General features: G+C 36.2%; 1 protein-coding gene across 1 annotated transcript in view; it reads right to left on the bottom strand.

Moving 5' to 3' along the window:
• The window catches only part of LOC107662053 (smoothelin-like), an 84,989-nt gene that overhangs the window by 52,919 nt on the left and 19,670 nt on the right, over positions 1-12,400 (bottom strand). The window contains exons 2-5 of the mRNA XM_016451914.1: positions 8,597-8,754; positions 8,354-8,432; positions 7,117-7,195; positions 6,964-7,040 (exon numbers count right to left, since the gene is read on the bottom strand). Coding sequence (XP_016307400.1) covers positions 6,964-7,040; positions 7,117-7,195; positions 8,354-8,432; positions 8,597-8,754 — 393 coding nt within the window. The remainder of the gene's footprint in view (positions 1-6,963; positions 7,041-7,116; positions 7,196-8,353; positions 8,433-8,596; positions 8,755-12,400) is intronic.

Genomic DNA, 12,400 nt, shown 5'->3' with positions numbered 1-12,400 from the left:
CATAAACATTTCATTACACCAAATACACAAAATAATGTTCTTTTTAGCAGCATCATATGACCCCTTTAATTGAGAAAAAGTAAAGTCAGAACTGTGGTTTATAAACTCACAATTCTGAGAAAGAAGTCAAAATTGTGAGATTTAAAAATATACACATTTGTACTTTTTTTAAAGGATAAAACTTATGGGTAGGCCTGGGCGATAAAACGGTATCGATATTTATTGATGGTATAGAAATATAGACGCTCAATGTGGAGAAGATCTTGATTAGGTTAAAACCGAAGCCAAGCCATTCACACAGAACGCATATTCAGCACATTTTTAGACAGACAAATATGACTGCTTCACTCACGTCTCACACAAGAGACGTAGCCATGCAAAGTTAAAACAGTTTAAACTTTTAGAAAACACGTCGCAAATTTGTGGAGGTTAATTCCTTTTCACTGGATCTCATATGTTTTTAAATGCAATCTGTGTGAATGGCGCTTCGGCTCTTTAGATTAAGCAGTGCATAAATACATGATGCTGTTTTGTTCATAATTGTCTAAGCAATTTACGAAATTATATTTGATTTATATGAGTTAATGTAGACGTAATGCACGTTTTTTTATAGACTTATTTCCTTGTGTTGACAATTTAAATGTGCTGCATTATTTTGCTCATTGCGCCCTCCTGTGGCCTCGGGAGACAAGACAAAAGTTTCCTTAAAACCTATTTAACCTGCATATAAAACATTAGAAATAAGATATTTGTTTAATTTTTATTGTGTGTTTGACGGTTAAAACAAAAATATTTGTTGTTCGTCTCAATAAATTGGGTTAATTTAAAAATACAGTGGTTAAATTAAAAAAAAAAATTCTATTGCTCTGTTTTAAAAAAGGTTATAAAAAATGTCAATAATTATCGATACCGAACGATATGAAACATTATATCGTTGATACAATTTTTAGCTATATCGCCCAGCCCTACTTATGGGTTTGAAATATCACATATATATCATCATTTGAAACATGGGTTTGAAATATCACAGAAATCACAGTATACACAACAACAATTTTCACATCAACATCCGTTTCCACTTGCAAAATTGCAATTCTGCACTGAAAAATGTTCTTTAAAATGAATTATTAGAGAAACAACAGGCTTTCAACTGCAATTTTAAGCATTTGATGCTCATTTAAGCACAGAATTACAGAATATAAATAAATATTCTCTTAAAAAGTTTAACCAGTCTGAACCTTTGAGTCTGCAAAGTCGTAAAGAAGGCTGAATGGACCAAGATGTTTAGTGTTCGCTTAATGCCGTGGACTTTAAGTCTTTTTAATGGAGTTTGTCTACCTGGTGTAAAAGGATTAAGAGTTATATGGTGCAATAAACACCAAACCGCTGTTAATCAGCAGCCCAACACAAACGGAAATAATCGGCATAACATTAGGTCACGTGTTTGTGTTTCAGACCAGCTGAAGTCTTGGAAGCCAGTCTGAGAGAACGATTTAAACCTAACATGTAAATGGGTGACTAACATGACTATTTTCGCCTACAGCAAACCTGCAAGATTTTACTTGCAAACAACAGCAAAGCATCGCTTTTCTCTCTGTAAAAACAGATATAAAGCAAACAGATGCAGAAACTGCTCAACAGCAGTCACGTTCATATTTCTACACTATAATTATAAGTCGGCTGCCAAAGAAACACATGAGAAATGGCTTCTTTTTTTTTTTAAGTTCAGACCAAGGTTGCCGTTAAAGAGACATTTCACCCAAAAATAACGATTCTGTGAACTGGAGCGGCCGCATTCGTGCTTAAATTTTGTATATATTTGTACATTTTGTAATTATGTATATGGCATGGCTTTAAACCACTTTGATTATAGTGCATGGGCTGCATGGACAACTTTATTTACTTTTTTGTCCTTCAGGTGTTTAAAAGCTTCAGTCCCTTCACATTTATTTCCACTACAAACAAAAGTCAGTCAAATTGCATGTGGTTCTAAGAGTAAAATCCATGACTGATTCTTATTTTTGAGTGAACAGTGACTATAAATCTCTATGCATGTGTATGTGGTAGATTTAGTCCTTTCTGACAGGTTTAATCCAGCGATCGTGCTGCAAGAGTTTCAGATGGTGACCACAGTAAAGTGTGGGCCAAATGGACTCTCCTGAACTCTCACAACATCTCTGGCCCTGTCCCAAATGGAACACTTCCTGTGCACTTGCAGTCTTATGGACTTACGGACTTACTCGCGAGCACCCCCTTTGCGGCCGTTATGCACCCTCGATCCGCACTTCTGCTGAGCCCGCACCGGGGCGAGCTCCACAGCAGACTTCTACCCGACAGTCAAAGGGGCATTACGTCACGAAAGTGCGGAATCAGAGGAAGACCGCGAGGGTTTAGGGTGCCATTTGGGACAGGGCCCGTTTCTCTCCTACTTGTATGAAAAACTTGTTTCCCCACATAAATGCCACATAAAGCTGTACGTCTTCTAAATTGCCCAATTTTGAGGTAGCTGAGTGCACAAAGCTCATAAGATCTAGTGTGTGTGAAGAAGTCAGTGTCATTTTCCATGAGCGTCTGGATAAGTCTGGTGAACCACACAGACTTAACTCACCATGAGTGAAATACAGTAGCAGGGCCTGTCATTTTGGCTCCAACACACACATATGTTAAAATGCAAGATGAAGAGACCATACACCCTATTCACTGAATAGCTGCTGTCAGCTTTACCGGCAATCGGTCTCGCAAACAATTCAAGGGAAAATTTCATTTAGAATTTTTTTATTTATTTTGAACACTTTAGTAGAATGAGATTTTGTTCTCTACGTTTTTTATGACATGCACACACATATACAACGATTCAAAAGTTTGGGGTCAGTAAGATTTTTTTTTTAACCCTTTAAATTAACACTTTTATTCAGAAAAGATGCATTAAACTGGCAGTAAATACAATTATAATGCTAAAAAAGATTTTTATTTCCAAATACATGATAGTTCTTATGAACCATCTTTTCATCAAAGAAAAAAACATATCATGGTTTCCACAAAAATGTATATGAAAATTCAACTTTGCATCAAAAAAAATTTATTAAATACAAAATTCAGATAGAATATGATTTTAACTATTTTTAATTATTATTATTATTATTATAAATTGCAGCAATATTTCACAATATTTCTGTATCTTTTTATAAAACCCTTTTTCATCAGCCTCGATGAACATAGAAAAATGTTTTCAAATAAAAAAAGTACATAAAATGGCAGACAGACAGATAAGACAGATAGATAGACAGACAGACAGACAGATAGAAATGTATGTGTATATACACATCTGATTATATTATGTGGATGCTGTGAAAAAAGTGTATGCCTTTTAATCCCTGTTATTTAAAACAATGAAGAAATTATCACACCAACTAATGCCATTGAAGAGCCATTTCTAACTGATTTAACCTTTAAAAAGTTAGTTTTGTTGGTATGAATTAATGTATTACGGTTATTTATAACAACACGCTTAAAGTAATTTACCTTCTTGTGGAGTTCCTGTCTGTTCCTGCTCTCGATCCACACGTGTGTACGCAGCACTCAGTCACTGAGCTCTGGCTACCATACACACAATCACATTGGCCACTCCCCCTTCTTCCTGACCACTCCCACTCTTTTCCTCCCCACCTCCCACCCTTCCTGCTCAACTCAAGTCCCTTGCCTCTCTTTATAATGCAAGTCAACAGATAAACCGGTGAAGGACCCTCAGCCTCAAACTTGAAATCCATGTGCCTTCATGCATCTTAAAAACAAACTAAACCTGCTGAAATAATAATATGTATTTAGGAAATATAGCACTGATCTATTTTTGATTAGAACATTTTTGTATTCGGAGCTCCATATACAGTCTACATTTAATAATAATAATAATTGCAAAGTTCATAAACTGACAAAGTTGATTTTACAAAAACAGTCAAAAACAACCTCCACACTGGAATTCAGAGTCCCATGATTCCCAACCTTTGTGCACAGGAAAAGATGTCAAACTGAGATACAACACAACGAAGCAAACAAAACATGAAAGCACAAACGCACAGACCTCACGTCACCGAAGGAAAACGTTCAAAGGCAAGAGTTCTGCTGGTGCACACGAGGGAAAACACACAGGAAAAGCAGTCTTGCTCGGGACAAAAGTAAACTACTGTATACAAAGCAGATGTAAATGTCAAGGCCATTCTTCCATTAAGCCCTGTTTATTTTAACACATTTTATCTGTCATTTACTGCACAATATAGACTGTATTGCCACGGTTGAAAGATGAAAGGTATGGACAATAATAATCATGAATTCATACCTCCATTACATTTCAAGAATTAAAATACTATTATCAAAGCTGTAGGTAAAACACTGTAGTTTCTTGCTCACTTTAAGCTATTGTTTAGCTTCAAAAGGCTTAGAATATAGTGCAAAAAATGCATGGAATACTTCTATGGTCTTAATGATACACATACTTTTGCTTTTTTAGTCTCCACTTTCATTGGATTAAAAAAGAGCAGCATTAACATTCTGCTAAACACCTACTTTTGAGCTCCACATAAGAAGGAGTGTCAAACACAATTTAGGGATGCACAATTAATTAAATAATCAAGATTGTGGCTGCTGTGATTCATTATGAAGTGCTGATTACAGCATCCCATTTAAAAGACATGTAAATCAAATAAAAATACAGTTGAAACAGTAATATTGTGAAATATTATTACAATTCAAATAACTGTTTTCTATATTAAAATATTGTAAAGGGGTCATATGATGCGATTTCAAGTTTTCCTTTCTCTTTGGCCAATTAGAGCACACCTCGCTTTTCAGACCGATGAGCTTTGCAAAAATCGACGCGTTTCAGAAAGGCGGGGCACAGAGGAGAAACAATAATGTACAGTATGTGGAAAATAATGTGTTTTTTGAACCTTAAACCGCATAAACACATTTCATTACACCAAATACACAAAATAATGTTCTTTTTAGCAACATCATATGACCCCTTTAAAATGTAATTTATTGCTGTGATCAAAGCTGAATTTTCAGCATCATTACAGCAGTCCTTAGTGTCACATGATGCTTCAGAAATCATTCTAATATGCTGATTTGCTGCTCAAAGAAACATTTCTGTTTATTATCAATGTTGAAAACAGTTGTGCTGCTTTTTTTAGGATTCAAAAGAACAGTATTTTCCTTTAAAAACTGTGAGAAGCTGGACATAACAGGGCCTTAATTGTACAACAAGAACATTGGATTAGAGACTAATTTTGTTCTGAGAAAAGATTTTTGCAAAATAGCATATAACGCCCCCTATAATAAACACCACGTGTGCTGCCATTGAACTGAGCATCTGCCATTCACAACTGAAAGAACATGGCTGGGAAGCATTTAATTCCAAATGTTGTTTTAACTAGCTATGAAAACAGACTGACGGCTAGCTCATTGTATCATTTCCTCTATGACTCCTAAATAACTTTACCATATTAATAGAGGAGACTTTTTCCCTCATTGAATAACAGCTGCTTATGAAAATCCAGATAGGACTGTTGTCAAAACAGAGCCAGACAGAAGCAGGTCAGAGGAGGACGATGTATAGTCACATGTACAAGTCTTTCTTTCCCAGTTCTGAAAACATAATTTTTGGTTACCTGTTATTTTCAGTTAATGTTCTAGATGTTCTGCAAGTTGGATGTGGGTAAGTTTGCAAAAAATGATAACAGACAGGTAATGGTGCTGATTTTCAAACACTTCCAGATTGAGAAAGTCTGGCTGAGATAACGCCTGAGAAAGAGCAATGGAAAGAGAGGAGTAACTTGAGGATAGAGAAGTGAAATAAACAAATATGACAGTGAGGAGCAGAGAGGAACGTGGGTTGATTAAGGTAAAAGAAGCAGAATTTTTAACATTCTCCACATTTCAGTCAGTGGAACGATGAGGCACTATAAAGTCATTAAAGGACAAATGGATGTGTGTGTGTGTGGGATGAGGAATGAAAAGAAAGTGAAAGACAGAGAGGGAGAATAGAAGGTTGCTTACATACCCAGTATACCTATTTACATATTAAGAAACAAATACGTAACACAAGTTTCCAACACATTGTTAAATAACCTTTTGCAAATGTACTTTTAACATACTTTTCTGTGAATTTATACATTTGAGGAATTTATATAGACATTTTTTTTAAATGTGCTTTATCTTCTGCTCACCAGGGCTGCATTTATTTGATCAAAACTACAGTAAAGATTATTACCATTTAAAATAGCTATTTTCTATTTGAATATATATATTAAAAAGGAATTTATTTCTGTGATCAAAGCTGAATTTCCAGCATCACTACTCCAGTCTAGAGTGTCACATGATCCTTCAGAAATCATTCTAATATGCTGCTCAATTATTATTGTTGCATAGTTATTAATAATGGTTCTTATTATTATCAATGTTAAAAACTGTTTTTGCTGGTTAATATTTAGTGCAAACATTTTTTTCAGGATTCTTTGATGAATAGAACATTTTAAAATCATAACGTTTCCAAATAATTTTTTTTTTCAAACATTCATTTAAACACAAGAACAAACTTCATAAATTATTTAACAAAAAAAAACACATTTTAGAAACTGTTCTGCATTAAACAAACTTAAAATAAAGTTGCATTTATCAGAGCTAGAAATAGAGCAGTGTGGCACTACCCAAAATCAAAATTGCACAATGATCCATTCCTTACGTAATTTTAAATATATATTCTTATTTTTGTGATTAGATGGCCAAATTCAATACGAAATCTCTAATTCCCAGTCTCACTGTATCCTTGGACTTTTCAACAGGCCAAAACAATCTCCAGTCCTGCGTCTTCAGATTTATCTCTCCTCATTCCACATTAAGCCCCAAACTTTAGCCTAGTTATCCCTGAGATTTACCGCTCCTGATATTCACCATGCCACATTTACTCACCTGTAGGTCAAAGCTGCTTTGAGGATTTTGTCGTCGCTCTGTTCTTTGGCCAGCGGTCTGAACCTTCTCTAATGCTCCTGTGAATGAGAACAGGGGAATGTAAACACACAGACATAAAGAGATATTTGTCCAGCCCTTTATATAGAATCTCACCTCGTATCTCCTCATCTCTGAGCCGGCGAATGGCTGCCCGAATGAGTTTTCTCTCTTCATATTCACTGGCGCTTTGTAACTTGAAAGAAAGAAAGAAAAACAGAGGGCAAGACACACAAAAACAGTATTTAGCTTGACATGACTGATATTTAGGCCCACACAGAATGTGAACCCACAGAATTCCACTAAAAGAAAATGTTGGGATATTTCCACGGAATTCAAACAATTCCACACAACTGGTATAGTACAAATTCCTCAATATAATCTTTTTTGCAGGTTTCGGATAAAGTTTAACACTCTCAGCTCTGATTAACATATTTTACCATATTTGAAGGAATGGTTCACCCAAAAATGAAAATTTGCTTAAAATGTACTACCCTCAGGCCATCCAAGTAGATGAGTTTCTTTCTTCATCAGATTTGGAGAAATGCAGCATTACATCACCTGCTCACCAGTGGATGCTCTGCCGTGAATGGGTGCCGTCAGAATAAGTCATGATAACTTTGTTTCTTACAAACATGCAGCTTTTGGCTTCACAAGATGTTAATTGATGGCCTGGAGTGGTGTGGATTACTTGTGGATTATTGTGATGTTTTTATCAGCTGTTTGGACTTTCATTCTGACGGCACCCATTCACTGCAGGGGATCCTGGATTAATGCTGAATTTCTCCAAATCTGTTCCCATGAAGAAGCTCACCTTGGATGGCCTGAGGGTGCATCAGTTTTCAGCAAATTTTCATTTTTGGGTCCTTTAAATAATTTCTGTATATTCATACTGCAAAAACAGGACAGAAACAATATAAATTCCATGTGGGACTTGGAAATTACACTAAAAAATTCACTAAATTTCACTAAAAAAACACCCCATAATAACAGAGAATCGCATGTAATTTGCATGTGCTCTTGATATAATTCACAGATTAACAGAAATTATACCTCAGTCAATCTCCATTCATTGCTTTTATCAAGAACAATAAACCTCACAACTTAACGTAGAACAATGGGTATTTATTTGAAACAGGCTCTTTGCAGCCTTTTGTTTTACACTAACAAAGAGCTTACAGTACACTGTGTTTTTTTTTTTCATGATTTTGGTGACATGACAACATTCCATACGGGGCAGAAACACTTATCAACCATCTCCAGAATACTACAAGCACCATCTCACTCAAGAAATGTTGACAGGAACAACACAGCATCATAGACAAACATCTTAGGTCTTCATACATGGCCTTACCAGTCCAGTAAGTTCTTCGATGTTATTTATAGCCTGAATCTTCCCCGACAGCACGTCTAATGAAGCGGTCAAATCAGGACTGCAAATACAAGCAAACAAGTTCAGATTCAAAATGTAATGGTTCATGTTATGCAAGACTTTCCAATGTGTTTTATACAACAGATTCTTGCATTTGCAAATTTTGCTTTTCAGATAAGGCATAAATAATAACTCTTAAATAATAAAGTAACAAATTCTTCATACCGGCACTGGTTTTCTTTATCCTCATGTCTGCTCTGGTGGGCACGTCTGAAGCGCTTGCTGGTTAGCCCAGCCTCCATTTCTTCAATCTCACAGCGCCGCAGTTCCCGGATTGCTGTACGGATCAGACGCCGCTCGTCTATGTTGATAGTTTTATCAAGCTGGAGAAACAAAGAACAAGTAAACTTTGAGTATGTAAAGATTATTTTGGAAAAGAGCTGGTGGGGTAAGATGTGCTACTTTTAACTTACATTATCCTCTATACAAAAGGATCTGAGATAAATGCCAAATTATATTTCAGAGCGCGGTGCAAACGGCTTTGTGAATCTTCCTTCTAACTATATGTCTACATGAGAAAAACAGTGGCCTAGATAAAGAGGGTGACACATTTACCCACTGACACTCTCATCCACTCTCTCTAATTGAGGTCATGACCTAGAATGTCCAGCTGAAGACACAAAAGCAGGACATCTACATAGCAGGTGAATAATAAAGGCTCTATATTCATTCTACAGTGATGGTGTGTACAGTCCATATAAGCTGTGAATGCTCTAGAGCCATATTTACATAATGAAATGTCGGAAAAGTGTAAATTTGTTTGTCAGTTTGAGCAGATTCACAACAGCTTCTGCGCCTAAGCCTATTCCACAAACCATCATATTTCTATGATTCATATTCTTCCATATTTTGGACATAGACAAAGCACATATTATTTGGCAACATGGATTAAAAGCATAACTTCATGTAACGCAATTAGGGTAATAAACTGGTCATAATTCTACATTTACACCTGCCTCGTGTTTGTCATTTTTCAATTTTGGCCTGTTTCTTTGAGTTTGTCCTGAGCCGATGCCCTAAAACCTCTATACAGTTTCTGCATTTGGTGGTTGGTATGTTACACCAGTACAGAGTTGTGGGAGGGCATGTGGCAATGGTTTATTATCAGTAGGAAACAAGTGTGTCGGGTAGATTTGACTTCCTATGTCTTATCAATATATCCATATTAATGCCCTGTGTGACTGAAGAATGACTGGGCTATTTCAGACAGAGCGCCAGATAAATATATCTTTGAAAACCTGCAGAGGCTTTTGAGCTACAAATATTTTGTGAACTCTTCATAATGAACATTATAAACAGAACCATATTATCAACACTAAATAAGTAATCTACTATTAAACTTAGAAGTATGCTGGGATATACTGTGGAGAAATTTAGCATTACATCACTTGCTCACCAATGGATCCTCTGCAGTAAGCCAGACGGACACCGACACAAACACTTTAAAGCAGGGCTGTCCAAACTCGGTCCTGGAGGGCCGATTTACCGATTTACTATTACAATTAAAACATTGAAGAAATATTGTATGATTACTCCTTAAAAATAAGGTTTTAATAATTTTATTAGTAGTAGTAGGGCTGCCACTAACGGCTATTTTTATTTCGATTAATCTATCGACTAATTTATCGATTAATCGGTTAAACTAAACGATTAAATTTCCCACCAAAACATCTACAATTTTACTTAAGGATATTTTATTAAACTATATTTTATTAAACCAAATGAAATCCAAATTGCTATGAAATCCTTTTTTTAAGCAAAAGTAGAGTGCAAGAAGCAAGTGTCCATCTCATAATCCAAATCACTGAAATCAAAGTTCAGTATTATAGTGTAAGAATGACAACATATCCACATGTTCTAGTCTACTAATAATAAAATTATAATCAAAAACCACTTTTTAAAGGAGTATTTACCAGAAATGTTATTTACCAGAATTTATGTAGGAGAAAATGTAAATGTGCAGTATTTCTGAAAAAAAAAGAAAACATTTTTTTATTCTTATTTTTTTTTTTTTAATCAATTAATTGGAGATGCTTTTGATTATTAAAATTTAATGGAACCATCATTTCATTCAAATGTCCACTTAATCTTTAATATTTGGCCATTTCTTTAGGACAGAAATGCTATAGCCACTGTAATTAAAAGAATATGTGGACATCAAAACGTGTAACCTCAGAGTGAGGGTTTGAGCTTTTATTTTGAAACCGCGATGTATTCTCCTGAGTTTGCATAGATTTATAAATTATTTACCTTACAAATCTGATGAAATGGCTCACGTTGCGTTCCCAGATTAACGTTATAATAAACCCAAACTCACAACAACATGCAGAGATGGAGTTTGAGACGCTCCACACATGTAAATGATAACAGTTCCTGTGGAACTACTGTGAACGGAGCCGCACGCACTTAACCTACACGCATGTAAATAATTAAAGCGCATATACTGTATTAGAACTGCATCGCATATAATTATTTCATTAAATCATAGCGTTTTCGAATTCACAATTATGCCTAATTATTATTTTTAAATGGGTTTAATATATCATGCAGACTTGGGAAACAGTCTAATAATGTGTTTTATGGATTCTTGTCAGTGAAATGCGCCACTTCGGTATTTTGCCAGTTAGTCGACGCAAGCAAAATGAAGTTGAGGATTTTTAAAAATCGAATAGTCGAATAAAATCGACGAATCGCGACATCCCTAAGTAGTAGTAATAAGTAGTATTATGTACATTCTACTGAACAAAAGTAATGTATTTCTGCCACAACGTCTTCAAGTTAAACAGAACTTTTATTTTGACGAGTTGCCGTGTGTATAAGATATGAGGATAGTTACTCAAATGAAACGGTCAAATGCTCATGAAGTGAATCACTCTCAGAGCAGTTCTGGAGATGTTGTTAATGTATTTATGTCCTCATTTAGTGAGACGGCAGACGTTAATATCACCACAAGCGTCACGCGTGCTTCAGTATGAGTAGTAAACAAAACCGCGCGTCTGCACCATTCATTAACACAGAGACACACAGAATTCATATTTACACAGAATTCATATTTAAATAGTCTTTTTGCGGCTTAATATTTACAAATACTAGTGGGAGTGGGAGTGTGCTCACCTGTGTGTGTGCACATCGGGGTGGAACTCTGCTGTTCGCGATACAGAGAGCTGAGGAGAATTGTAAACGTGCGACCGTGTAGAGACAGAAATGACATGCAGTCGTGTAAATAAGATAAATAAGGCTCCGTTTACTCACGTAACCTCGGTTCCCTGAGATAAAGGGAACAAGCATTGTGTCGTCTTTTGACGACTTGTATGGGGAAACCCCTGTTTACCCGGTTACTGAAGCCTGATTTGTTAGCGTTTGTGTAGCTGCACAAACCAATGGCGCTCGAGCCCGCCAAAGGGGACAGAGCCGACTGCTATATAAGTCGGCCCGAAGCGCCATTTCATCAGAATCAACAACTGAAGCGACAGCCATCAATTCGCGTACAGCTATAGCACGGCTAGTTACGCAACGCTCGCTCCCTTATCTCAGGGAACCGAGGTTACGTGAGTAACCGGAGCGTTCCCTATAGAAAGGTAACTCCCATTCCATCGTCTTTTGACGACTTGTATGGGGAACACATCCAGTAGCGCCGCGCTATAAGCAGATGCAGAGCTAAGCCTGCTCAGCGAACTCAGCCCAGAAACACTCACCGAGGGCTCCATAAGCCTGAGCCACAAAGAGACCAGAGAATATTCTGAGGTCTTCTTGACATAATTCTCCTCACCCGAGGGGAGGGAAAAAGCAAACTTTAAAGGGGTCATATGATGCTGCAAAAAAGAACATTATTTTGTGTATTTGGTGTAATGAAATGTGTTTATGTGGTTTAAGGTTCAAAAAACACATTATTTACCATATAATGTACATTATTGTTGCTCCTCTATGCCCCGCCTTTCTGAAACGCATCGATTTTTACAAAGCTCATCG

Source organism: Sinocyclocheilus anshuiensis, unplaced genomic scaffold (genome assembly GCF_001515605.1).
Source record: "Sinocyclocheilus anshuiensis isolate Anshui unplaced genomic scaffold, SAMN03320099.WGS_v1.1 scaffold431, whole genome shotgun sequence".
Classification (NCBI taxonomy): Eukaryota; Metazoa; Chordata; class Actinopteri; order Cypriniformes; family Cyprinidae; genus Sinocyclocheilus; species Sinocyclocheilus anshuiensis.
Note: the sequence above shows the minus strand (reverse complement) of the source record. Positions and strands in the feature narration are given on the sequence as shown.